General features: G+C 47.4%; 9 protein-coding genes and 1 pseudogene across 9 annotated transcripts; 5 read left to right on the top strand and 5 right to left on the bottom strand.

Annotated features, from left to right (window-relative positions):
- Positions 1-1,919: 1,919 nt before the first annotated feature.
- CNJ01830 (expressed protein) lies at positions 1,920-3,597 on the top strand. The gene is made up of 7 exons (XM_567356.1): positions 1,920-2,136; positions 2,193-2,242; positions 2,292-2,337; positions 2,387-2,487; positions 2,536-2,664; positions 2,715-2,872; positions 2,919-3,597. Exons 1-7 carry the CDS (start codon positions 2,082-2,084, stop codon positions 3,424-3,426), a joined length of 1,047 nt encoding a protein of 348 aa, XP_567356.1. The 5' UTR covers positions 1,920-2,081; the 3' UTR covers positions 3,427-3,597.
- Positions 3,528-5,026, bottom strand: CNJ01820 (expressed protein). The gene is made up of 3 exons (XM_567433.2): positions 4,936-5,026; positions 3,799-4,884; positions 3,528-3,750 (listed from the first exon to the last, which is right to left on the bottom strand). Exons 1-3 carry the CDS (start codon positions 4,981-4,983, stop codon positions 3,652-3,654), a joined length of 1,233 nt encoding a protein of 410 aa, XP_567433.1. The 5' UTR covers positions 4,984-5,026; the 3' UTR covers positions 3,528-3,651.
- A 2,662-nt stretch (positions 5,027-7,688) lies between these two features.
- On the bottom strand, positions 7,689-10,803 carry CNJ01810 (annotated as a pseudogene).
- Positions 10,804-10,922: 119 nt separating this feature from the next.
- On the top strand, positions 10,923-11,976 carry CNJ01800 (hypothetical protein). Its single transcript, XM_024657962.1, has 4 exons — positions 10,923-11,145; positions 11,205-11,270; positions 11,320-11,693; positions 11,743-11,976. The coding sequence occupies exons 1-4, from the start codon at positions 11,076-11,078 to the stop codon at positions 11,929-11,931; spliced, it is 699 nt and encodes a 232-aa protein (XP_024513617.1). The 5' UTR covers positions 10,923-11,075; the 3' UTR covers positions 11,932-11,976.
- CNJ01790 (hypothetical protein) lies at positions 11,935-13,260 on the bottom strand. The gene is made up of 8 exons (XM_024657961.1): positions 13,051-13,260; positions 12,959-12,995; positions 12,824-12,911; positions 12,695-12,778; positions 12,569-12,642; positions 12,474-12,521; positions 12,347-12,427; positions 11,935-12,301 (listed from the first exon to the last, which is right to left on the bottom strand). Exons 1-8 carry the CDS (start codon positions 13,177-13,179, stop codon positions 11,961-11,963), a joined length of 882 nt encoding a protein of 293 aa, XP_024513616.1. The 5' UTR covers positions 13,180-13,260; the 3' UTR covers positions 11,935-11,960.
- Positions 13,261-13,430: 170 nt separating this feature from the next.
- Positions 13,431-15,936, top strand: CNJ01780 (conserved hypothetical protein). Its single transcript, XM_567353.2, has 3 exons — positions 13,431-13,760; positions 13,816-14,048; positions 14,098-15,936. Exons 1-3 carry the CDS (start codon positions 13,518-13,520, stop codon positions 15,230-15,232), a joined length of 1,611 nt encoding a protein of 536 aa, XP_567353.1. The 5' UTR covers positions 13,431-13,517; the 3' UTR covers positions 15,233-15,936.
- On the bottom strand, positions 15,263-17,330 carry CNJ01775 (hypothetical protein). Its single transcript, XM_024658767.1, has 7 exons — positions 17,111-17,330; positions 16,953-17,040; positions 16,779-16,873; positions 16,152-16,727; positions 16,040-16,100; positions 15,877-15,986; positions 15,263-15,819 (listed from the first exon to the last, which is right to left on the bottom strand). Exons 1-7 carry the CDS (start codon positions 17,217-17,219, stop codon positions 15,416-15,418), a joined length of 1,443 nt encoding a protein of 480 aa, XP_024514447.1. The 5' UTR covers positions 17,220-17,330; the 3' UTR covers positions 15,263-15,415.
- Positions 17,331-17,861: 531 nt separating this feature from the next.
- On the bottom strand, positions 17,862-19,915 carry CNJ01770 (conserved hypothetical protein). The gene is made up of 5 exons (XM_567352.1): positions 19,469-19,915; positions 18,688-19,421; positions 18,429-18,632; positions 18,191-18,375; positions 17,862-18,141 (listed from the first exon to the last, which is right to left on the bottom strand). Exons 1-5 carry the CDS (start codon positions 19,902-19,904, stop codon positions 17,889-17,891), a joined length of 1,812 nt encoding a protein of 603 aa, XP_567352.1. The 5' UTR covers positions 19,905-19,915; the 3' UTR covers positions 17,862-17,888.
- A 239-nt stretch (positions 19,916-20,154) lies between these two features.
- Positions 20,155-22,551, top strand: CNJ01760 (poly(A)+ mRNA-nucleus export-related protein, putative). The gene is made up of 7 exons (XM_567351.2): positions 20,155-20,300; positions 20,352-20,534; positions 20,580-20,763; positions 20,827-21,039; positions 21,088-21,561; positions 21,603-21,902; positions 21,952-22,551. The coding sequence occupies exons 1-7, from the start codon at positions 20,197-20,199 to the stop codon at positions 22,438-22,440; spliced, it is 1,947 nt and encodes a 648-aa protein (XP_567351.1). The 5' UTR covers positions 20,155-20,196; the 3' UTR covers positions 22,441-22,551.
- A 450-nt stretch (positions 22,552-23,001) lies between these two features.
- CNJ01750 (mannose-6-phosphate isomerase, putative) lies at positions 23,002-24,688 on the top strand. The gene is made up of 5 exons (XM_567350.1): positions 23,002-23,104; positions 23,160-23,538; positions 23,592-23,969; positions 24,034-24,116; positions 24,165-24,688. The coding sequence occupies exons 1-5, from the start codon at positions 23,044-23,046 to the stop codon at positions 24,632-24,634; spliced, it is 1,371 nt and encodes a 456-aa protein (XP_567350.1). The 5' UTR covers positions 23,002-23,043; the 3' UTR covers positions 24,635-24,688.
- Positions 24,689-24,712: the final 24 nt, after the last annotated feature.

The following is a 24,712-nucleotide window of genomic DNA, read 5'->3' as shown; positions in this document are numbered from 1 at the left end:
CTCTTCCAGGTCACCCAGATATGTCACCCGTCCTTTCAGCCTTGATGCCATTCCTCATCACACGGATGATATCGTGCGATCACTTTCGACATCCAGCTCCCCCCCCCCCCCCTGGCGCAAAAGCGATACCATTGGGCGTATTCAACATGTTCGCGACAACTTGAATGGTTCCAGTACCTAAATTAAACTCGTATACTGGTCGGAAAGTATGGGTTCCGGCCTGAAACCCTGGACGACAGTGCAAGCTACGTCAGTGGAGTGTAGTCCTTTATTGCGGAGGCTCTTGGCGACATCGTTGAGGGAGTTAAACTATTGGCCACGGAAGTTGTTGAGAGTGACTGATACAAGTTAGCTTATTATATATCACTTGACACTTTTAGTCATACCTGTGGCACTGTAGGGAACATCGGGATCAACTTGATACACAGCTAATGGGATGTCAGACCCTTGGCCGTCACCCATAATAATAAGCTTGTTTCGGTAGAGGGCAGCGCCTATATATTAGTATCATAAGTCTTCTGTAAGCGTACAAACTCATCAATGGCGCTGATGACATTGACCCCGTTAACCATTACGACAACTCCGATAGGATCTCTCTCACCACTGGCGAGCGCCTTCACTTGGGCACTAAGGCAGTGCCCACAGCGCTGCCGCTGAGAGAGGCTTGTACGTCGTCGAGAACCGCAAAGTTCTTGGGGTTAATGACTTTGGCGTTTTCCGAAGTATCGGTATGCTGATGCAAATTTGAGACGATGGTTCTTTGAGGATGGCAGTCCAGAAGTGCAAGTAGGGGCATAGCCATCCCGGAAAGGGCGGAGTTGCTGACTTTCGTGCGGTTTCGTCTAGAGGGCCTTGAGCGTCTTTGACGCGGTGCCATGGGAGCAAGGAGGAATCACGTTATTGATACTGCACATAGTAAGTACCTTCTGATCTTCTGCGTTACTAGTCCTTATCAGGATGTTCATTGGTTACCACCAATATAGCGTGTGTTCGAAGGACTTGGAGAAAAGATGACACCCATTGATGACTTGCAGGCCCACCGTTCATTTCCCCGGATGTATAACTGTAGAATCCGCAGCCAAATAATGTAAAAATGAGCTGCTTCTGCATTATCTCCTGACAAAAATCCTCCACCCAGAAAATATATAGGTACTCTGTTGTAAAAATGAAGATACCGTCATGGTGATAAATGGAAATGAGGAGACGCTCAACGCGTCGGTGATCAATTATAATGCCAAGCTGGCGTTATATGACCTTTTGCGAAGTGGCATGGTCAGCTAATTAATTTAAAGAGAAGAAATTCCCTCTAAGAAAAGAAGCGAGAAGAACTTCAGGTCACCTACAGGGACGACGTGCTTGCGTACCGATGTAACGATGTCAAAATGGGTTCATCCTTATGAAACATTGCGGTCCGAATCGGTCATGGTGCTGAATAAAGATGTGGAGCATCATGACGAGAGAGATTTCCAACATCCCCATCAGTTCCATTATTAATTTGTAGAATGGTCAAGACTCGTTGACGATTGAACCTTGCACATCATCAACCGTCGGTCAGTTGCCCCGAAGGTTGAACCCTGGGTTTGTTCCCTTTCCTTCGTCGGTTGTCGGTTTGGAAAGTCTTCCGTGTAATTATCAACAGAAATACTGGGGGCCGCATTCGGTTGGTTCATATGTAAGTTACCCGTTATCTCCTTGCAATCTGATAAGTGTATTCGTTTTACCAAAGACAGTTCGTTCGTTGCCCACCACCCTCGCGCGGCTTCGCTGGTCTTCATTTCAGGAACCCAGCAAATATATGTTACGTAATACTTTGACGCGACGGATCTGGTGCGGTGCACCTTACGCGGGGAACGAAGAAAGCACTGCAGCTGCTCGAAGTGTTTGATGCTGACTGCTTTCGGTTGCGAACAACTTTTCATCTTCGACACTTTTCCTTCACATCCATACTACGTCCACTAACAGCACAGTCTCAACAGCGACAATCGCAATCACTCTCCAACAGGTTTCGAACCATCCTGAAAGAGTTTCCTGAAACGCGTTTCTTATCCCGCCAGACAAAACTACAGCGAGCAAAATCCACCATGTCAACGCTTGCAATGGGCAAGGGTCTGATAGACCCAAGATACTGTTGCTGTGGTGAGCATCGTATTTTAGGGAAGATGAACGGAGTGAGAATTGACTGTGTTTCTTAGCCGTACCTCTGGTTAACGCAGGTATCTACACAGTTTTAGGAGAACAGGCAGTGCGTGACGATGTCGCTATGCGGCAATGCAAACACTAACGTTGCTTAGGTGCTCGGTGCTGCCATAGGTATTGTGGTTTTCGCGACCCCCGACAGTCAGCTCGTTTTCTTCTATGTCCCAATGTCAATATTGACATGCTATAGTTGTTGGTGCATCCTTCCCCACTTTTGGTGGCGATATATTTGCCGTTATTTGCTTCATTGTTGCAGCTTTCCAACCTATAGGTTTTATTGGGGTATTAAGAGTAGGTACCATGCGTTTCATTGGAAAAGCTGGCTGACTCGTAAGTAAGGAAAAAACATCAACATTCAAAATGTACACTCTTTTGAATGCCCTTGGTATCTTAGCAGCTCTGATATGCTCTGCTGCTCTCATTATCACATCGGCACTCAGACATGATACTGCTGTGACGGACTGCGAGGTGAGATTAATGTGTATTTTTGACCGACTGAAAGACTGATTTTCCCAAAGTACAAGTTTTTTTCCGATGCGGGGAACTCTTCTTCAACCGCAAACGAGACACTCGCTAGCGAGGGCCAAGCGCTGTGCAGCGCATTTGCCTGGGCGGATGTTGGAATTATGGGCGGATTATGGGTCATTTTATTGATTGTTCAAGGATACTTCGTGTAGTACGACTGTTGATCAATCCAGCACTTCACCGCTGACTCCCTACAGCCTCACTCGAGTATACTCCGCCTCTCAAGTATCAGACCACAAACTATACCACTCCGTTTACTCCGAGAATCCCGAAGCCTTCACAATGTCTGTTCTTCGATCCAGCCGCTACAATCCCGGATCCGTTTATAACACCATGCCTGGCCCAGATGCCGACGCGTGGGACGCGAGACCGAGTATGGACTCTGTGCGAGATGTACCTGCACTTCACGGAGGATACCCGGATGACTCACAGCCATTGCATTACGAGGATAACTATGGTAAACCACAAAACTACCCTCCCGACTATGAACTACATCCCCTCGCTGGGCAACAAGGCGGGCAGTATGCGTTCGCAACTCCTGGTGGAGGGTATGTTGATCACCCAGCAGAAACGAGAACACGGCAAGAGGAGGGTGCGCCAATGGCCAATCAGTATTCTGGAGATCAAGGTCTTGGATATACTGGTGTTGGGACGGGTTTAAGAAGACCAGAAGAGATGCAGAATCATCCAGGTGTACATTATTGATGTCCGCGGTATGATGATCGGATAGTGTTGATTCTTTTAACACCCTAGGGTTTATTTGGGAGAACGATACCTAAGAATGTCTATTGATGGAAGTAGGGTTCACAAGAAATGTGTGTAACATTCGCAATTTCTAGATATGACTTGACGAACCATGTACTGTTTGATACCCCGATACAACATATACCCAAATGATACGTCTTTACAACTTTCACCCCACCATGTTTCTCAGACAAGGCCAGCCCGAAGCATCACTCTTCCAAAATCTTCAAAAGTAAGTCCTCTGCCCTCATGTTGACTTGAGAAAAGCGTCACCATGTCCGTGACCTACACATACATCAGTAACTATCCGCAAGGCCAAGCGCCATGATTCACCTCTTCATCACTCCACATCTCACCGAGCTTCCTGACCAGCTCTTTCACTTCGTTTCGCCCTAAAATATCCGCCCCAAACTTCTTCTGTTTCTCTGAAGGTTTAAGCATATCCCAGATATCTTTGACCATCGCCCTCTGATTTGAGGAAAGATTTATCTGGCCCTCGATCGTACCCTTGCCTTTTGCCCACGTTTTCCGTGACTTGTTTCCTGCCTTCTTGGAGCAGCTTTTACTAGGCGTACCTCCATATGAGGACTGCGATAATGAGGTCAGGACAGACTCGGCGTCGGAAGGCTGGAAGGCATCTTCATCATCATCGCCGTCGTCACTACCCAATTCCACATTTTCCCTTTCTTCTCCATCATCTGGATCCATAAGTGCTGCGCACACCGCTCTGAAGTCTTTAAGTTCTACCCCGACTGCGTCTTCTTTATCTAGACTGTGCTTATCGCTACTTTCATCCCATCCCATCGCGGAGGCACGGAAGACTTGGAGCACATCCTCGTCTGAAGGAAGCCCAAGGGAGGTCAACAGGGTGGGCAGAAGATAGAGAGGAACAAGCCTGGTGGCTGTCTGTGGCGAATAATGGGAGGACGAATGGTGCTTCGAAATTTTTAAAGGTTCTGATACAACGCGGTCTTGATATCCGTTGTCGGTGACGAAACCGCCAGCATCGTCATCGGGAAGGAATCCGCCTTGATCGTTGTCGGGGACAAATCCTCCAGCGTGATCATCCATGACAAATCCCCCTCCATCATCTTCCGCTACGAATCCTCCATCAGTATCCTGTGAAAAAGGCACTCTGCCACCACCTTCCTCCATGAGCGCTTCCCCGCCACTTTCATCTACAATACCACCGTCTTCAGCGTCCGAGACGTCCACCGCTTTTCCATTCGCAATTTTCCGTCTTTTTCTCTTATCATCACCTTTTGTTGTTCTGACACCTTTTTCAAATGCTCTATCAATTGATCGTCGCTGCTTGAGGCTGAGAGCCAGAAACTCGGGGTCCGCATCTTTGAAGTCAACGGCGTCGGCGGGAACTGGGTGGCGCGAAGGAGCTGCTGCTGCTCGCCGCGGTCTGCCGGACTACGGGCAAGTGAGTTTGGATGAGGTTATAGGAGATGGGAATGGGCTCACCATGGTGCCTCTGCCAGCCTGTTGTTCAAGTTGGAGATGAAAATGCATAACAAACCGACTTGACTGGCGTTCTCGGCGGGCTGAACTTGCTCGATAGAAACGTCAACAAATAGCTGACGTAAACCTTCAATACATCATCATCATCATATTTTTATTTTTCCACCGCCGGCGGCGGGCGGCCGATGCCATCATACGTCAGGTCATTCATTCATCATGCATTTCCCGTCATCTTTCATTCTTTTATTATAAAAGAACTGGAAAGATTTCGACAAGCTATCTCAACGACCTCCTGGCTTCGTTATACATCGTCGATCCACATATATCCTCTCAAATCCAACTTGATGCGATAGTGCAACTATCGTACCACACTGAACGTCATTAACTCACCAAACCAACCACAATTCCAGCCAGCCTTCTCGATTTCCTCCTACTGCCACATCGATTAAGTTATCTGCCTTCGAAAGATCGTTTGCTGGCATCGTTTCTGTCCTCTTCCAGGTCACCCAGATATGTCACCCGTCCTTTCAGCCTTGATGCCATTCCTCATCACACGGATGATATCGTGCGATCACTTTCGACATCCAGCTCCTCACCATATGAATCCCCTCTTCTCTTTGAATGAGGCCATATGATGCTTCCCATTACAATAATTTACTATCCTGACTAGACCCGATCTATCACCCCGCCTGCAGCAGCATAGTATCCTCAGGAATGAACGCCTCGGTTACTCCATTGTCTCCAACCCTATCAGTGGGATGCTAGGAGCACAAACAAGCCAATAATCTGAGGCAACGGCATCCAGATATGATCAGCAACCCGTCTGTTGGTCTCAGTGGATGCAAAAATATAGGCCAGACAAGCAATGGGAAGGGCACGGGAAAAGACGTAAAGGCAGGGGGAGACAAATGGCGGCGAATGGCGGCTCACAGACCCAAAATCTTGTCAGCCAAAATGATTTATATCATCTATTCAGACCCATTCTGTTGACGGATTTGTGATTGATAAAAATTTTTGATCACCAATTGTATATCCCCCATAATCTCTATCAAGTATCTTTCCCTGGCGATTATCGGTGCCCATTCTAGCCGTACTACCGACAGGTTCAAGGCTGCCGACAGGTGATTAATTATACCATGGCATCAACTGCTTCTTGAAACCCACTTCCATTAAATCAATGAAATCTTAAACAAGTTGGGTACGAATCTGATTGAGGTAGGGCATAAGTTTGAAGTGGATGTTGAACAGTGGGTTGAATTAACTTGCCGTAAGCTGCATGGGAATTGTATTTGTTACCATTTTGGTAGCTGGATTTATAAAGCGACAATTGCTTTGGATACAGTTCGAGGCCATCCGTTTCATTTATTTCAGGCTCAAGGAAGCCTTCATCATAAAATGTGTCAATAGGTGGCAACGCTGTCAATTTCTTTCTACGTGAAACAGGGAGTGTTTTCCCAACAAAGCAGAAAACTGTTCAAGTCATCCCCAAGCCGCTCGACGTCATCTGTGAAACGCCAGATGTCGAAGGAAAGAGGGGGAAAAGAAGACGAGGAAGAAACATGAGGACAAACAGCAAGATGCAGAGACGCAAGAGAATATCCACACAGCAAGAATCAAGACATCATTGAGTGACTCGCTTAATAAACTAACTGGAATGATCGCAATGGTCAACAATTGTATCTCAAGGCAAGCAAAATAAATTCGCACAAGCGAACGAAACCTCCCTCCTCTTCTTAGGTCTCCAAATCTCGGACAATGGGGTATCCATCAATCCTGAGACAAATAAAGCCATCCAAGAATCTCCTTGTCCCAGGTCTCCCAAAGAATTTCGCTCCCTCATCCGTCTCGTCAGTTATTATAGGCGCTTTGTCAAAAGTTTCTCCAAAGTCGCCGCTCCATCACATCACTCACCAAGAAAATCCAAGCCTTCATCAAGGAAGGGCGATGTTCAACAACCAACGCGTTTTTTTTTCTAAATCCTCCAGCAACAACTTATCTCCTTTCCCATTCTGGCTCATTATGATTGAGCCCGCGAAACCATTCTTAAGACTGTTGCTACAAAGTTAACTGAAAGTGGGCGGAGAGTGAATGACATAAACCGCCCTTGCCAAATTCCTTGAAGGTGACCGACAAATTTCTGATGTCCATATAAGGACGTGATAATGATGAAATGCTTAGAAAACCGGAGAGAATCTCTTCGTTAAAAAGATCAAGCCATCATCATCCACCCGCTCATTAAACTAACCGAAGCCATCGCTATGAGCAACGACAAAGCTACGGAAAGAGGGACGGAGGAGACTGGACGACGTCAACGTCGCTGCGACGTTGCTTGAAGGTGACCATCAACTTTCCCATGCACATAACAAGTCGATATTGAGGAAATGCTTAGAATAATGGGATAATTTAGATGATATGACGGTACGGCCAAAGATCCAAGTAGCTTTAATGGGCTTGTGTGAAGGACCATCATCATGAATAGGGTGTTAAAATGAGGAAGGAAGAGAGTGTTGTACGATACAGCAGCACCTGTATACGTACAGTAAATATTCCAATCCGCCTAAAATCTGGTTGACCAAAGTCGAATGAAATGCAGAAAAGGATTATTACTTACATAGATTAATAGCCATTATGAAACAAAATTGAAGACAAGAAGATAGACTGCTTAATACTTCGGCTCCTTTCAATGATGCTGTGGCCGCCTTCCCCTCCCATTGTTGTATAAGAGAGTGACCCAGTCGCATGTCCAAGAAAAGAAGTGATGATGCATGATATATGATGAAGGGATCTCAAAATATATACTAGACAGTAAAAGAGGTCTGGGCATACATCGTGCCGAAGAAGAACATGTCAGGGGGCTATCTCTTCTGGCGATAGCCTTCAACAGGTTAGGGACAACAAATGATCCGAGGGCCTCTTCAAATAGACAGCCAGATCAATGCCGGAAGATGATAGCTTTAAGTAGACGAAGAATACTTGGAGAGGACAACAATAGTGGATCGACAAGTATCTAAAACTATGGAAAACTACTGTCTTATATACCTTTCATCTCAAGCTCTGCTGACTCATCTTTCGCACGCCAGCCAGTTCTACATCTGTTTGCGTTGCCGAAACCCGGTGGCGAGGAAGGTGGTGGAAGGTTGTCGATCTCTCTATCTCTGTATATCTCTCGGGGTTCGGTGAGAAAAGGCCGCGGCCGTAAACGAAGGGGTATGCTCGGACGCGGACTGAAGTGGGATGAAGAAGGGTTACTGTCATAATCGTGCTGACAAGAAGAAGAGGAGGTTTTGTGGAAGTGATCCTCAGTCTTAGATGAGGAGTTTGATGTAAAGGTGGAGGGAAATCAAGAGGTTAGTGGCGACAGCCACGTGACACTTGTCCACTCACTCACTAGCTCCGTCTCCTTCCTGGGCCATTTCTCTATTTGAATCATCCTCGTCCACCCCTTCGACAGCGTCTAAGTCGTCAGGATCTACCTCCCTAGCTCTCTCTCCGCCACGAAGATCTTATAACATATTGTGTAGTACCGTACAAGCCGCGAAAATCTTGGGTTGAGTCGGCATGGGGTACTCAATGTCACTTGCTAGGATCTTGAATCTTCGCTTCAACACGCCAAATATACGCTCAATATAGTTCCTGAGCGACGCATGCTTTCGATTGAAAAGCTCTTGCTTATTTGACGGTTCTCTAACAAATGACCATTTTTTGTCAGTTGAGAGTATAATATTTGAAAGATCGAGAATATATACATACCTCCTCCCAGTCCTTCTCCATACCTCAGTGTGATACAGGACTCCCCGGTAGGGAGTCAGAACAGCGTCACAATTTGGATACCCTAGGTCTCCGAGGTAATAACGACCTGCAGGGCATGTGAGACCAAAGTGCAACTTGGCCTCACGGAAAACTCGTGAGTCATGCGCTGAGCCACTGAAGCCCGGCAGAAGGTAGATGAACTTGAAATTGAAATCGCAAATTGCGAGGACGTTGGTGGTTATAACGCCTTTCCGATTACGATTTTCATCTGCAAAGAGGGCGGGGACTCTAATAGGAATGTGAGTGCCATCAATGGCTCCCACGGCTCCTTCGAAGCCCTTGTATCGTTCTTGGATCAGTGGATGGACTGGGGTGTCCGAAGTTGGCATTTTGACCCATTGGTTGTATACCCCAGGGACAGTCAATCCTGTGATCACTGTGTGGAGTATTGGACTGGAGTTTCCTCAACACCGGCGTACTAACAGACTCGGAGAGCAGTGCACAGAATAATGATGAGGAAAGACCAGAAAACTATGAAAGGAAAATTGAATTATATATGGGTATAGGATCCGATTGGATTACGTAGTCTAAGTCTCTAAACGAGTTACACGCAAACGACTAACTCCGTCATGGAGAGCCCTATTATCTCAGTCAGGTTGCCTTCTTTGTTCGCAAGCAGTGGTTCGAATGAACCGAAGGATTGTTTATCCTGTTACCATGTCCTGAGATCCTAAAAACTCCTAGAGTAGATTGTTATGATAGTCCTCTTGGTGTACGGCTTTTTCCTGGAGAGTGTCGTCAATCCCTGAGTAGAAGTATTGTTTGGTGGACCTTTCTGTCCAAGAAGCGCTTGGAAGCACTAGGAACTCGCTTTGGCAAGCAGGGCGCAGAGCGCCGCCAATTCCACTTGCTGGAAGGTTCAAGGGGGTGGAGGATCTATGCAATGGCTTGTTGGACAATTAACTCACTCCAGTGGACGAAAATGGGCAGATACGATGGTCCAGTTTCCATTCTGCCAAACTGACACGAGCCTCTCAAACTCTCTCGACACAGCCACACCGGCAAACAATCGAGAGGAAACAATCTGAGAGGCCTCTCGATTGCTTTCCCAGTCGCAGCCAAAGCCAGCAACCATCTTAAAGAGTTATAGTCATCCTAACATGGCCAACTATGGGCTAACGTGGGGAAAATCGACAAAGCCACAAGTAGATGTTTCTCTTGGAGCTCCTGCCGGAGGGTCTTAGGCCGTCGTTTCTGATGACTTCTATTAGTACTAAATTTCTAAACACAAAAAGACTCACTCGTATCAGATGCGCAAAGAAATTATAACTGGCGATGTAAAAGGCTTAACATCATAGAATTACCATCAGATAAATGCAGTTGAATCGTGTAGTCTGAGGCAATTTTCATCAGAATGTGCCTTCTTTAAACCGACCAATCTAAGGTCTGATTTGTCTTTCAAGCAGATTTCCCCAGATCAGCCATCGTTAGCTTTTCACAGGCCTGAGAAACCCTGTTTAACGTCAGTATTCACAGCAGGCGGTTGATGATGAAAAGTGACCTAATGAGTTTTCATCCTTGGTTTACATTTGGCCGGGTCATCAATATCACATGGGTCCGTGAATGTTGACGGGAAGGTTTCTAATAATCATTTGTTTCACGTGAATAGGACGAAATTGGCGTAAGTTACCGCCGACTGAAACAATGAAGACAGCGTCAATAGGCGACAAATCATTATCCTCTCGTGAACAGAAGCAATAAAGACGCTTTGGGAAAAGCTGATCGCTGTCATTGAGAATAGACTTCGAAAGAACTTTTTTCTTTTTTCAAGTCCTCGAAATATTTTGACGGCACTCGGACGGATCCTCCCAGAGCTGTGACCCCTTTAGATACGTCCCCAGTATACGAAAAGCAAATAAGAACGGATGACCGGACTTACACCATGAGAGCTGCCATGGCATGCTTCAATATTCCCGCCTCTGACTGGCAGGGAAATCCAAGAATTCATTAGCGAATGCCAAACTGCTTGCAGGTTTTTTCGTTATAAGTGGTGAAAATAATATGGAAAGAAGCGAGACATGTTAAGTTGTTGTTGTGAGTTACTAACGAGGACGTGTGAACAGCTGCAGGTATGACGCATAGGGACGTTGTAGTGGAAACACCGACCGAGCCTCCTTACTGCTGTGTTAATATTTTGTAAGTAATTTTATTAACATCCACCATTCGATGCGGTACTCGGAAAAGGCCGATCGATGACGATGAGCGAGCAAGACGATTTCTTTACACAGATGTGCCACTTTGAACCGATCGAAATTCTTTGTAGGCGGCATAGTGTAGTAGTACCAGTACTTCTCCAACACGTCTACTACCATTAGCAATCAATACATCTCAGAATGTCACCAGCTAAACCTGCATGGCTCCCTATCCTTGAGCAGCAGCTCAAAGAGAACCCCAAGTGTCTCGGTACGTCCCCATCAATGTTCAAACTCTCTCCATCGGAATCGACTCTGATCATCGAGCAGCCTATGCTTTTTCCACTTTATCCCAGGAGGGTACCCCCAAGGTCAGGCATGTAATCCACAGAGGGTGTGAGTCACACATTACAGGCACTACACCGATAATTCATCCAGGCTGTAGTTACGCCGTCTAGTCTTCTTCTGACAACCACTGATACCCGAATGGATAAACCCGCCCACCTCTCTCACTCCTCAACCATCGAGCTTGCTTGGTGGCTATCCTCTACCAATGTCCAATTCCGCATTACAGGTCAAGCCTATACTATCCCTCTCACCATGTCTCTCTCTGACAAGGAGTTTAACAGAGTCATCGATGGGCTCAAGGTTACGGGCACAGAAGAAAGTCAGAAAGAATGGTGGGAAGGGAAGAGGAACGAGCTGTGGCAAGGGGTCAATGGTCGCTTACGTGCAGGGTTTGGAAGGCCATCTCCCGGAAAGAGGCTTGAGGAAGTTGAGGACTCCAGCAAGTGGCCGGAAACCATTCCCGCCAAATCGGTGAGTCAACCATTCATGGTCATAGATATTTCCTCATAGAATTCTGTAGGATGATCCGGAAGGCCAAAAGCTTGTAGAAACAGCGTATAACCACTTCGCCATCGTGGCCATTCGTCCTGAAGCAGTTGAGTTCTTAGAACTCCAACCAATCCCTAATCGCAGGACTCAGTGGAGGTGGACAAAGAACCCAGATATCGAAGATAGTGGAAGCTGGGAGGAGGTCAAAGTAGCTCCTTAGGCTTCTGTTTTTCATATGATGCATTGTACTCAAACAATAGTAGCAACTTCTGTATTGACAATGTCCTCCAATTTCATGTTCTCCGCGCCCTCGGGAATAACACCCGCCTTTCTTAACACTGCCAAAGTCCCCTTTACAACATCCTCCTTGACTTCTGCCAGCCGTTGCTCCCATTCTACACTTTGAAGCCACTCTGCAACGTCTTCTTTCTTGTGCCCGAAGAAGTTGTGTACGAATTCAATGTCCTCGGAGGTGCGCGCTTCGGGGGAGTTGAAATGCTGCACATACGGCTGAAGGGAAGCAAGGAAAGGCTTGATGGTGGAAGACGGGACAGAAGGGGAAGCAGCGATGTGCCAACAAGGCCAAGGGGCTGAGAACTATCAGCATAGCCCTCACACGTCATCATGTAACATACTATAGACGGAACCGATGAAGCGAACCTCACCAGAGTCCACGTAGGGCTTAGTGGTGAACCATTCCCAAAGGAAGACAGAAGCTATTTGACATCAGCATATAATGTTTCGCTTGGCACATATCCTTACTTTCGCCAGAGTTGACAGAGTCCCGGAGAGGTTTGAACTGCCCGTTCACTGAAAAATATAAGCTCTGAACAATCCAACAGAAAATGATGACATACCCTTGAACTTTGGCTGCTCCTCTTCGGACCATTTTTGCTGCAATGATAAGACTGAGGCCATAACTTGAGAGCCACTGCACTCAATGTTTAGCCGATTCTAAATGATCGGCAAGATAATAGACCTGCCTTCCCAAGCGAGAAATCCCAAAAGTTGTGCCCTTGAGGTCGTCTACAGAATTGTACTGGCTGTTCTTACCTGTAACTATGGCCCTATGTACCAGTTTAGTTTCAGAATAATAGAAAATGCATGCTTACCATCGCAAGGGAGACGCAATATATCGCCCGACAATCTTGTAAGACGTCTGGCCGTTTGCCAAACCCGCAATGAGAGCGTCGGTAAGCGCTTCAAGCTATTATTAACAATCCTACGACTCAATGTTCCAGGCTTACCGATGCAGAGATCAATCTCCCCGTTCTTTAACTTGACCTGCAATATTCATCAGTTCGTCAATGCTTGGAGTATTACTGTCACCGAGACATACCTGCATTTCGCCGGTCCCACCCGGGCACTCAATCAGCTCTACTGTCTCCCCTTTGTCCTTTTCGACAAATTGAAGAAGAGGAGAGAGGAAATGCTCTCGGTGCCATCCGACCCTGAGTTTTGTGGACATTTTGATATAAATGTCAGGCTGAAATCGTAACAGAACCCCTTCTTAACTACCTGGCAAATGCAAATGGCCCGCGGGGCTAATGAGTTGAAGATAGATAGATGATGCACAGCAGTAGTTATCGGCAATATCCGCAATTGGATACTACGTAATATGATGACGTGGAAGTTACATCTAGCCCACGACGACGACAGCAGAAACATGATGACAGTGAACGGCCGGATGATCGACTGGCAGGGCTGGCAGGAGTGATCTTGATTCCAGTTAATTCGTTGTGTCAGCTATTCTGTTGTTCATTTTATCTTGTATCCATTTTCATAACTAAATAATTGGAGGCTAAGATGCACTCAAGCGTCCTCCTATATTTTCCTCTACTGCCCCTACTACCAGCACTCGCAATCAGAAGCGGCCCGCATCAGCTACGAGATCTCTACGCCTATCCAAAGTACCAAGTCCAATTTCTCAACGACTTGCCCGTGTCAACCAGTGATGCTAAGAGAATAAAGGAAGTGGGCGTTGGTAGCGAAATAGAGTGGCTAGATATGAAACCTGGGGACAGAAGTCTCGAGGATGGCACTAAAAGGGTATGTATGCTTTAACATGATTCAAAGAATTAAGGCTAATTTGTATTAAAAACAGGAGAGGCTAGAGTTGATTCCAATGAGCTTTGTTCCGGCGGGCCACGAAGAAGATCCATCTCCCTACGAGTATCTCTGCTTAATGCCATCAAATAATAGCACCGCCTCACAAATGGCAAGAATAGATCAGCTTGAGGAAGTGGAGGACGAGTTAGACCCTGTTCAAGGGTGGAAAGCTTTAGCTCACCTAGACGGGAAATGTCTTTACTCAAAGCAAGGATGGTTTACTTATGCGTGAGTGACCTTTCAAAGCTCTTTTTTTTTCGGCCTGACTCTATGGTAGCTACTGCCACGATTCCTACATTCGACAGTTTCGGGCAGCTGCTAATCCCCATACCCACCCTACGCAGGGCTATGTCCCTCAGGAAGACCCCAAATACGAAGGCTACACTCTCGGTCGCCCCTACCCGGTATCCAAGTTCAAAGGATCCAGGGTGAAAGCGAAGGGCGGTAAGCCAGGATCTCCTGCCAAGGCAGAAGACCGATCAACTGCTGTCGAAACTACTGCCAATGCTCCCCATACTCAATCATCTCCTTCCGTGTCTTTTGGCCTCGGCGCTTCTTCACGTTACCTGGTCCAACGCTGGAGTGATGGTACAAGATGCGACAAAACTGGTCGTCCTCGAGAGATTGAGGTGCAGGTACATTGCTCAATGACCTCTGGGGATATGATCTACATGATTAAAGAGGTTGCCATATGCCAATACGTTATCATCATTCATTCACCACATCTGTGCGGACTACCTGGTTTCAAAGCACATGATGCCGAGGTTGAACCGGCTAACGTAATGTGCCGACAGGTGGTGGACGATGAGGAGTGGGCGAAATGGGAGAACGAAGTTAGAGATGGAACAGCAGGCGCGAATGAACCTCAGCCTCAGGAAATCGAAGAGGGGAAACAGACGAGAAGGTTAGAACAATCATCGTTCTCTAAATGGCCTGGAAAAGGGCAACCTCAGTTCAGATTCGGACTTGCAGCCGCAAGAGAGCGCCCAGCTGGAGATGAAGTCAGCCATGAACAGTCCGGTGTAGATGAAACGGGAGAAACGGGAGACCAAGCCAGCGAGTCCATTCCGGCTGATATTATCTTTGGTCTTGATATGGACGAGGATATGAAGAGCATGCTCAGGCGTGCTGTTGGATTACTGGCAAAGGAGGCCAGGAGTGAAAAGCGAGACAATGGTGATGAGGAAGAAGCAGACGGAGATGAAGTTGTCTTGATCTCATGGGACGAAGATGAAAACGGGCGGCCGGTGCTGCTGGAAGCAGATATCCTCTTAAAGGACGAAGATGGAGAGATTAAGCTGGAAATGGGTGCAAGCGAAAAGGATATGCTTAAGAAGGTATTGAGAGATTACATGCTTAAGGCAAACCACGAAGAAGAAGAGCAAAGAAAGCGGGTTGTCGATGAGTTATGACTTTCATGACTGTAAAATATGTATTGAATTCTTCAGGACAATATATATTTGACATCTCTGAACTGCTTCCAAGTAGGTGGCCCTCACTATATTTGAAACAGAAAACTGTAGATTCCATACAACCATACACAGAACAACTCCAAGATGACAACATTAATACAGCAGATAACCAATGTAATGTTTCTAATACGCTTCTTCATCTTCCTCGTCTTCCCCCAGCTCAAATGCCTCACCGGCCACAACCCTTCCCCATCCGTACCTGGGTCTATCGACGGGTTCAGCATCAACTGTGGCTGCCTTCTTTCCCTTGTTTTGTCCCAAAAGAGCAGCCTCTTCCCTATCGCCAGACCGCTGTTCAGATACCAACGACTTGACTTCGGGCATAGGGAAGATCAACCCCATAATTCTCTTCAAAATGATCCAGCTCGCGGTCCAAGCTAGAGTGATAATTGTCCAGGAAGCATAGCATTGTATAGCCGAATCTTCAGGATCAGCATCTTCGCGTGGGGAGGGAGCTGCGCTGGAAGCTGGATTGGAGCATGGACGGTAGGGGATATCGGGAAAGAGGGTAAAAAGGACGGCGGCCACTGCGGTAAAAGTCAGTTGGCGATATCACTCATAACTGCCATGAACGGAAAACGTACGGGGCCAAAGAAGGAAGAAAATTGCTGCAGTGGCAACTTCGAATGCACGGACCTGTCGGGAATAGCCCGCTTGTCTTTTGATATCATCCGCAGACGCGGTGCTTTTGAGACTGATACAAGAGGATGAGATGAGGTTCACGAATGGTTCAGACAAATGGCATACCATAGAATGGTGAAAATCATGCTCAAAACAGAGATTACGAACATGAATATCTCACTTAAGTCTGAAAGAGAGAGCATCAATGATTGCTCCCAAGCGAATGGCAGAGACTCACTGGAATCACCGATACCCAGCCCTATCATGCTCGCACAAGCAACGCCTAGAGAGCACAGAAAAAGAGGCAGATACGTCCATACTCTCCCCTCTGCATATCTATCCTTTTTCTTAGGCGGTGATTGCCACGGCTCCGAGGCTGAGGAGGAGGGCATGGTAGGTTCGGCATCTGCCATTCCTTGCGCATATGACCAGGTTGAATTGCGAGGAGTCGTAGGCGACAGAGTACCGTAGGACACTAAACTTTCTGGTGTAGTTTGCCCAATGTCAGGGGGTAGTGATTGATTGACCCTCGTGGGAGAGTTGGGCACCGAACCCAACGCCATCTCCCACATGATATACCCTCGACTTCCTTTCCCTACTGTCTGTCCTTCAGATAAGGATAGTGATTCAAAATAGCTTGGCGAAAGAGTGCTGGATATTATTACAAGTAAAAGGGCTAGCGTTGAGGTTGACAGAAGATGCAACAAGGTGAGGTCGAAAGTGAGAAGTGGGCAAGTCGGTAGAAGGAACTCGGGAAGTGTAGGAGAGCATACGCCTTGCTGGAGGGTGAATGCAGAGAATGCCATTGTTGCAGCTGTGAAAGAGTCAGCGTATCATATTTGAATCTCAAGCCAGTTGAGCTTACATGTCCAGCATATCCACAGCATAGATACTAGCGTGAATTCGAGACGGTCGAGATACAATCTCCATGGGCGTGACAGCAAGATGTGTGCCATGCGCCTGTTCCCAGACGTCGTCAGCACTCAATCCTGAGAGGCCATCATTTCGATAGCATAGAAAACCATCGTCCAGCACTCACAATGCAGCAACCCCGACCAATCCCGTAGAGCCCATCAACACAATGAGCCCTCTTATATCACCAGGCCTACCGCTATACATTTCCGCTCCTGCTCATTCTCATGTCGTTAGCTTATTAAGCGGACTGGCGAGTAATTTCGAAATGTCCAATAGACTCACCACCCGCTGCAGATGGAGCCGAAGATGCAACTGCTACCCCTGATAGCACACCGACGAACAAATCAAGCCCCCACCGAGCCTGAGTGATGGTGAATAGCGAAGGGCTCATTGCGGTGGGTGGCCAAAGGATGAAGATCTGCTTTGTCAACTGCCACGAATTGGAATTGACCTCCTTCGATAATCTAGATTAAGAGAATGTTTGTTGAACCTTAAGGCGAAATTGATGGAAACTGACGAATATTAATTTCGTTACCTTGGCTTCTTGTACATGGGGCATCGTCGTACCATCATTGGTCGGATCGTCGATGAGTCATCCGCTTGCGCTTGTCACCGTCGGGCTTGATATTACGGCTCATCGGGCCCAGGCAGTGAATGGTAGCTTGTCGTTCATAACACAAGTGATGCACATAATCTACTATTATTATATAGGTACAGGTGATTTAGATACATTGCTGAAGCGCCGTGCAGCATGCAGACCGGGGAAACTGAATGGGGAAATGTTTTGCTCTGAGCTCTTTGCGTGGTGCGGTGGGAACGCTGAAGAAACACGCATCCCCCCAGGAACAGCGCGGTAAATGGTATAAACAAAACATCTCAAGCGCTTTCCAACTCATCTGTACTTATACTTCCTGGTGTCTAAAGTGGTACCAGCTGGGCGGAGCAAGGGAGCCACGCATCAAGGTCTCCCCGCGCCTTTTGATGAAGAGCACAATGGGAGACAAGATGCAATCGTACCCCTTGCTCGATTAGCGAATGATGCATTATCAATATCTATTTTCTAACCCGAGTAAGCCTTGCCTCTTCCATCCACCCCCCAGCATCTCCAAATCCTCTCTATCACCCTCAGCTTATCTTCCCTTTTCAAAACAGGATTTTCAACCATCCTCAAATCGTCCAAGAATGCCTCCCTCTTACTTGCGCCTAATACAGTTGCCCATGATCGAAGACTTGAAACAGAAACGATGAGAAGACCTCTATCACGATGAGTCATCTCCGCTTCAGGGGAGGTGATAAGGAGACGCTCAATGGATCTATATCTGCGTTAATCACAGTCATAATTTTAAAAGATGGTTAACCTACCGAAGACTGTGGAAGTAAGCTCGTCTTCTGCTCTTACCCCTCTTTTCACCCTTCCAAACACCTTGCAACCAACCCCCGAAACCGTAGAGTATCAGCAGACTGGGAGCAAGTCCGACAAAGGCGAATGTAAGCTGTTGAGAGCGGAGAAGGTGGTCAAGTGAGAGGAGGGAGAGAGAAAGATCGGTCTACAGTGGGTATTAACAACAGCGAAGACGGGCTAATGGCGCGCGCGACTGACCTTAGTCTTCTGCACTTGAATCAAGAGAGTTCGGATGAGGCTCCCCATCAACGCATTCTTCAGAGGACTCTGCATCTCCCTCTCGTATACCCTTAACACTTCTTCCATATCTCCATTTTTTACTTTGTCTCCGAGCGCCTGTAATTGAGGTCCAGAGAGATGATAGTAATCCTTTCCGAGGTCCATGACCATTCTCTCAAGAGACTTCTCTTGTGTTAATGTCAAGCTACATATTGAGACAGAGATATTGGGGGCTTACAGCTTGATCGGATTGAACGGTGCTGGGAGCTACACCTAGACCTTCACCTCCGCCCCTCAATGTCTTTCCAATACCTTCCAGCGGTTCCCATACCCACTGAACAAAGAATCCCTTGATAGTCTCTTTTCCATTCCTGATCTGTTCCTGCAGCCACTCTTTATTTCTCCCAATGATACTGACCGTGAAGTAGAGGGTGGGGGGAAGAAAAAGGAATGGGAACCAGAGTCTGGTGAGTCTTCCAGGTCTAGCGTGGACGGAGAGTGTCGAAGAAATGTTGGCCTCTGACTGGGAAAGGCGGGTGGTGAGAAGTGAGAGGAGAGTGTTGGCGGTAGGAATAGACTGGGGAGGTGTCGTGGAACGAGATTTGCGGGGTTTAGGAAGTGGAACGTCAAGGACCGAACACAAAAGGCTGTACACCCGTTGGGTCTCACTAGCTACATCACCCGTTGCTTGCACACCCTCTTTTGCCTCCATGTTCCATTGAGGACCTTGTGATGCAAGGACGCCGATACGGTGTGCCGCATTGTCTCGAGCACGGGTAAGCTCAGATCTGGTTGACAGGATCTCTCTCCTGGTGAGCGTCCACGGAGAAGTGATAGATGTCAGGGCTGCAGAAGTGGTCGAGTGGAGAGGCTTGAAGAGGAGCTCTTTGGAAGGAAATTTGAAGGCTTTCAAGTTTGGAAAAGATAGCTGGGCTCGAGGAGGGATGGCATTCCACAATCTATGTGGCATGGCTGGGCTGAGTGAGCATTTGTCGGGCTACATGGGTGACGTTTCTTACTTTGGATGAGGTAAACGCTCACACCACGCGGGCTATTTAATACGACATCCCACCATACTCTCTCCCGTTCAAGGTTTAGAGCGCCGTCAATAAAGGCATCCAGGACTTCTTTCCAGAGGACTGTCACCGCTCGACCCATCACTTCGACCTCCACGAGCTCATCAATTTCGCTCAATTGATCGGCTGCGTATCCTTCCTGATCCTTGGCGCTAGCAAGACCCTCCAGAATTTGCTGCAGCCTCTCCTTGCTAATGGGTTTGGATGAGCTTAGCTCTGAGAGGGCACTCTGCAGATGAGGTTTGGGAGTCGTAGACTGCTGGACATGAAGCTGGGTAGAAGGTGGAAAGGAGATGGGGAGAGTAGAAAGAGCCGAAAGCTGGAATTGGAGCTGTTCCGAGGCGTAACTGGAGGCGTGCGAGTGAAATACGGAGGCCATCTTGGAGATAGGTATTGATGTATAGAGCTGAAAGTCGACATTTTGACATATTTATTAGTGGACCACAAGAGAACTGCTTTAGTGACGTCACACTGTAGAACCCGCGGCCGGCCCTTTAGTCGGTTGTCTAAATAGCCGCCCACTTTGTTTTCCCGTCTGATTTCCGGAAGGCGCGGAAGGCAAAGCGGTTTGGCGGAAATAACGAACGCAGAAAGACCCAAGTTAATGCTTCTCGACCCTACCACTTTTTATACGGCTCTTTATATCTCAAGTTCAACTTGCCATCCTAGTAATGAGGTTCGGAGTGGTGTCCTCGGATTCCGACTCGGACTCGGATATCGTATCTGTCGATTACTCCTTCTCTTCGGACGAAGAATCACTGGACGGCTTTCAATGGTATATATCCCTTCCGCTCCCATGTTCTGCTAAGCTAATACGTGTCTCAAGGATATCTACAGATCCAAATTCCTCATTGGGGAGAGATATACGCGCTGCACTAGATTCTAGTGATGAAGAAGTGTTGGGCTCTGAGGATGAAGTGGAGATTTTGGGACTGAGCGGGAGAAGCGTCAATGGCGGGAAGAACGGAGGCAAGGCAAGGACTCAATCCCCTTGGAATGCTTTTTCAACGTACGTATCATGTGTATGGATGACTCAGAGCTGACATTGAACTAGTCCTCAATCGTCGAAGAACAAGAGAAAAAGCGAAATTTCGTCTTCGTTATGGAGGCATTCGCCCTTGGCGCGCTCATTGACTGGAAGCAAAGTACCCAGCAGCAAGGCTACTTTGGAAGAAGTGCTGAAAGAAGAGCCAGATGTGTTTGAAACTTGGGTCAAGAGGACTGAAGAGGAGGCTTGGGTACGTCTTGACATCGCTAGTAATGTTTATTGGGTATCTCACTAAATATTCACTTACTCAAAGAGGGATGGTCAATATCGTGCGGCGAAGCAGCAGTCGCATGTTCGCTCTATAGCCACCAATGCTCGTGCCAAAATTGTATCAATCCAGGAGTCACAACTTTCACAAGAAGCTGAGGAGATTCGACGACTTTTGGAAGGGTTAGCTCTGAGGCATGACAAACAAGAAGAAGAGCTTCGGAAAGCTTTCAAGGAGCGCGAGGAGAGTCTTTGGAAGGTATGTCTTTGTATGAAAGTACAACTGCTGATACTGACACCATATTAGGACATTGATGAAGTGATTCAATCGGTTGAAAAGCGGGAGGCGGAAGCTGCAGCGAAGGCTGCCAGAATAGCTCAAGCGGAGGCAAAAAGGAGAAAAGAGGAGGAAGAAGCCCGGATAGCAGAAAAGGATCGAGTGGCGCGCGAACAAAAAGCGGAGATTGAACGCCATACGAAGGAATTGGCTTTGAAGGAACAGCAAGCGAAGGCTGCCATGGAAGCCAAAGAACGCAAGTTGGAGGAAGAAAAGAGAGCAAAGGAGGAAAAGGAAAAAGCTTCTAAGAGGATTGTTGACAAGAGAGAACAAGCTGGGGCCATGTGGAGAGCGTACACCGAAAAACAGAACTGGATGAAGAGCGAGGTGATTGAGAAGGTCAAGGCGGATAGACCAACGATGACGAATTTGAATAAGGGGAAGAGGATGATTATTAGGTGGCTGGGTCAAGCCTTGAATACAAGAGAATCTGTTGTGAAGATCGTGAGTTAGATCACGGATGATTGGACACTGACTATGATTAGACAACCGACATCCATGATCTCCTTATCCAACAACTTCCCTCACCACCTTCCGCGGCTTCGCCCATTCAATTCACTCCAGACGTTCCCAAACCATATGCCTATCTTCTCTCCCATGTTTCCAAAGTACTTATCACTCAAGCGCAGTCCGAAATTACGTCCAAACCGACATCCGCCTTTCCTCTGGCAAAGGTTGTAGTGGGGCTGATGCTGAGGGGTCACGCCGCTTTAGGCGATGTTTTATTTGCTAGATTCGTGAAAAAGTGTCCTTGGGTAGTTCCATTCTACCCCGCTCCTCAAACTGTACGTTTTCGCTGAAGAGAGACGTTTGAGAAATGCTAACAGATGGTAGAATCAAAGTCGTGAAGCGTACGAAAAGTCAACCGGGCGGGGTACCGATGAGTCACAACACGAATACATCTCTCGGATGTCCAGCATTTGCACTTTGTTTTTTGCTATCCTTCAAACACCTCTTACGCCGCTCATCCCCACTTTACCGTCTGCACCTACCCCAGAAGAACTTGACAAACTCGTCCCTAAGCCAATGCGACTCACCTATGCCTGGACGTGGCTTGCTCTTGCCCTTCGCGACCCTATGCCAGCTTCTCCTCCAATCGCTGCTTTGCTTACGACGTGGATCGAAATTGCCCTGGCCGAAGTCATCCGTATCTATGGTAAAGGTCAAACAGATAAACTTAGAGAATCTTTGGAGAGGGAGGGAATACAGGGTGGGGAAATCAAGGGCGATGGAGGGATGTCGCGGGACAAGCTGGGCTTCGTGTTAGACAAGTGGAGGAGTGGGGAGGATATGGCGATGAAAGGGAGGGACTGGGTAGCTTGATGCGCCATACACCATCCCGCAGATTGAATGAGTGTATCATATATCTGGTTTTTTGTTGTACTACGTACATACGATTTCACACTGCATAATGCGACTTTTGCATGCCACCTGCAATCTGCCCGACCAGCAGTAGGAGGGGATAGGAATTCGGTCTCGTAGGAGTTATCAGGGGGCTCATACACTTACGTCCACTCGCACGATTACACTACTGCTGCATGCTGCGGGGTTCCGGATTTGAGGGAGGCGACTGTACTTCGTTGCATATAATTGTACGTAGTGTATGCCGTCCGCTTGAACATGATCTGCCGGATTGGAGATGATGACGTCGACGGTAATAAAGGGCGGCATGGGACATTACATGATGGCGGATGGCGAGACATTTGCCTCCACCTCCACCTATACTTAGCAGGATGCCTGGACATTCATCACTCAGCACAATAATATGACGTCGAGCGTTTATGACATTTTGTGCCTCATTATATGGCTTTCAACCCCTTGGAGCAGTTTGGGGAATGTATAATATGAGAGTTTGGAAAACTATTTATGCATGAAATTGGCTGCCGAACAAAGATACATACCACTACAACCCCAAGCTCAACAACAATGTCGTCTGGTAACGTACCAAAGATTGAAAGGCTTAGCTGTGTCCCTAACGACTACCCCTGTGAGCCCCTTCCATTGTACAATTCGTTGGAAGAAGTGCTGACATTTAGAGATAGGGGGTGAGGTCGGCAATGACAGTTTGGCCGCTCGTCTAGCATCGAAGAACGGTGCCGTCTCGTTCGACCTCAAGCCTGAACAGGCCTACGCCGAGCTGTGGATGGGCACCCACCCGAATAATCCTGCCCACCTATTCTCATCCCCCGACACACTCCTTTCCACCCACCTCAAAAAGAACCCTTCCTTACTCGGTGCAGCCAATCGATTTTCTCCTCCCTTCACTGGGGCAAAGGGCTCTGGCGCTGAGGGCCAGGAAGAAGGACATGTACCTTTCTTGTTCAAAGTTTTGACCTGCAAGCAAGCTCTTCCATTGCAGATCCATCCCGATAAAGCTTTGGCCAAGAAGTTGCACGAAGAGAACCCTAAGCAATTTGGCGAGTAAGCTCACAGCCCATTTTGCAATGATAATGAGGAACTGACTTGAGGTCAAGTATCAACCATAAGCCGGAAATCGCTGTCTGCCTTTCAGACCGTTTTCTTGGATTTGCTTCCTTTCGCCCATACGACAAAATTGCTTCACTCTTGAAAAGTGTTCAAGAAATTTCTCTTCTCCCCTCTTTGCTCCAGAAGTCCATTAAATCGTTCATTTCTGCCCCCTCGGCCGAAACTCTTCAACCTACTTGGGAGGGATTCATTAAGCTCGGAGACAACGAGGAATCAGTCAAGAAATTCTCGGACCGCGTACTTAGCCAAGGACTCAAGGCTTTTGACAGTGTAGATATTGAAGACGAGGACAAGAACAGATTAGTGCGAGCTGTTGAGTTGGGAAAGAAGTACAACCCTGGAGATGCTGGACTGTTCTCTAGTTTGTGGGTTGCCTCCCTTCCCAGTAGTGGGAGTTTTTAAGATTTGTAAGCTTACAAAGATGTTTAGGCTCTTTTTGAATCTTATAGAGCTTAAAAAGGACCAGGGTATGTACGTCGGCGCCGATGGCCCCCACGCTTGGCTCGAAGGCGGTGAGTAACCTTCCAAGTAACCTCATCGCTTTTACTAATATTGCTAAGAAATCGTTGAGCTTATGGCCATCAGCGACAATGTCCTCAATGTTGGCTTCACTTCTGACGACTCCAAAGATGATCCTTCATTGGTTGCCAAGGCTGTAACTTGCACCCCCAAAGCTATCAAGGACCTTCTATTGGATGCCTCCAAGTACTCCAAATCTCAAAATGGAAGGACAACAGTCTATTCAACTCCTTTTGAGGAGTTCTCTATCATGAAGATTGCAGGAGATGAAATCTTATCTCCTCTGGATGGGGCCGGAGTTGCGGTCGTCCTTGAAGGAGAGTGGACGGTCGAAGACCAAGAAGGAACAAAGCGAGGAGGGGAGGGTACTGATGGTGAAGGAGGTGAAGGCACTATTTGGTTTATTGGTTCTGCGACTGAAACGAAATGGACCGCAAAGGGCGGTAAGGGCCAGATCTGGATTGCTTTCTACGACAAGACTGCCAAGAAGGACGACGTCGGAAAGAAGTAGATGTAATTTGCGTTATATGTCGTATTATAAATATGAATACTTAGTAAATAATGCGAAAATGTTCTGCGGATAATCGCA

This window comes from Cryptococcus neoformans (genome assembly GCF_000091045.1).
Source record: "Cryptococcus neoformans var. neoformans JEC21 chromosome 10 sequence".
Lineage (NCBI taxonomy): Eukaryota > Fungi > Basidiomycota > Tremellomycetes > Tremellales > Cryptococcaceae > Cryptococcus > Cryptococcus deneoformans.
The sequence above is the reverse complement of the archived record's forward strand: the minus strand, read 5'-3'. Positions and strand labels throughout refer to the sequence as shown.

Coding starts and splice junctions, on each gene's coding strand:
- CNJ01820 (XM_567433.2), bottom strand. CDS start 4,983: ATGCATTTTCATCTCCAACTTGAACAACAGGCTGGCAGAGGCACCATG. Junction 4,885..4,935: donor AGGCTGGCAGAGGCACCATG/GTGAGCCCATTC, acceptor ACTTGCCCGTAG/TCCGGCAGACCGCGGCGAGC. Junction 3,751..3,798: donor AGATGTGGAGTGATGAAGAG/GTGAATCATGGC, acceptor ATGTATGTGTAG/GTCACGGACATGGTGACGCT.
- CNJ01800 (XM_024657962.1), top strand. CDS start 11,076: ATGTCACCAGCTAAACCTGCATGGCTCCCTATCCTTGAGCAGCAGCTC. Junction 11,146..11,204: donor AGAGAACCCCAAGTGTCTCG/GTACGTCCCCAT, acceptor ATCATCGAGCAG/CCTATGCTTTTTCCACTTTA. Junction 11,271..11,319: donor GCATGTAATCCACAGAGGGT/GTGAGTCACACA, acceptor TCCAGGCTGTAG/TTACGCCGTCTAGTCTTCTT.
- CNJ01775 (XM_024658767.1), bottom strand. CDS start 17,219: ATGAGCCCTTCGCTATTCACCATCACTCAGGCTCGGTGGGGGCTTGAT. Junction 15,987..16,039: donor ATGATTTTCACCATTCTATG/GTATGCCATTTG, acceptor CTCTTGTATCAG/TCTCAAAAGCACCGCGTCTG. Junction 15,820..15,876: donor TTTCTTCCTTCTTTGGCCCC/GTACGTTTTCCG, acceptor CTTTTACCGCAG/TGGCCGCCGTCCTTTTTACC.
- CNJ01770 (XM_567352.1), bottom strand. CDS start 19,904: ATGGCCTCCGTATTTCACTCGCACGCCTCCAGTTACGCCTCGGAACAG. Junction 18,633..18,687: donor CCGTTCAATCCGATCAAGCT/GTAAGCCCCCAA, acceptor ACACAAGAGAAG/TCTCTTGAGAGAATGGTCAT. Junction 18,376..18,428: donor TTCAAGTGCAGAAGACTAAG/GTCAGTCGCGCG, acceptor TACCCACTGTAG/ACCGATCTTTCTCTCTCCCT.
- CNJ01750 (XM_567350.1), top strand. CDS start 23,044: ATGTCGTCTGGTAACGTACCAAAGATTGAAAGGCTTAGCTGTGTCCCT. Junction 23,539..23,591: donor AACCCTAAGCAATTTGGCGA/GTAAGCTCACAG, acceptor CTTGAGGTCAAG/TATCAACCATAAGCCGGAAA. Junction 24,117..24,164: donor CCACGCTTGGCTCGAAGGCG/GTGAGTAACCTT, acceptor AATATTGCTAAG/AAATCGTTGAGCTTATGGCC.
- CNJ01760 (XM_567351.2), top strand. CDS start 20,197: ATGAGGTTCGGAGTGGTGTCCTCGGATTCCGACTCGGACTCGGATATC. Junction 20,764..20,826: donor GGACTGAAGAGGAGGCTTGG/GTACGTCTTGAC, acceptor ACTTACTCAAAG/AGGGATGGTCAATATCGTGC. Junction 21,903..21,951: donor TCTACCCCGCTCCTCAAACT/GTACGTTTTCGC, acceptor AACAGATGGTAG/AATCAAAGTCGTGAAGCGTA.
- CNJ01790 (XM_024657961.1), bottom strand. CDS start 13,179: ATGTCCACAAAACTCAGGGTCGGATGGCACCGAGAGCATTTCCTCTCT. Junction 12,912..12,958: donor GGAGATTGATCTCTGCATCG/GTAAGCCTGGAA, acceptor AATAGCTTGAAG/CGCTTACCGACGCTCTCATT. Junction 12,302..12,346: donor CTTCATCGGTTCCGTCTATA/GTATGTTACATG, acceptor GATAGTTCTCAG/CCCCTTGGCCTTGTTGGCAC.
- CNJ01780 (XM_567353.2), top strand. CDS start 13,518: ATGCACTCAAGCGTCCTCCTATATTTTCCTCTACTGCCCCTACTACCA. Junction 13,761..13,815: donor TCGAGGATGGCACTAAAAGG/GTATGTATGCTT, acceptor TATTAAAAACAG/GAGAGGCTAGAGTTGATTCC. Junction 14,049..14,097: donor CAAGGATGGTTTACTTATGC/GTGAGTGACCTT, acceptor ACTCTATGGTAG/CTACTGCCACGATTCCTACA.
- CNJ01830 (XM_567356.1), top strand. CDS start 2,082: ATGTCAACGCTTGCAATGGGCAAGGGTCTGATAGACCCAAGATACTGT. Junction 2,137..2,192: donor CCCAAGATACTGTTGCTGTG/GTGAGCATCGTA, acceptor TGTGTTTCTTAG/CCGTACCTCTGGTTAACGCA. Junction 2,243..2,291: donor CAGTTTTAGGAGAACAGGCA/GTGCGTGACGAT, acceptor AACGTTGCTTAG/GTGCTCGGTGCTGCCATAGG.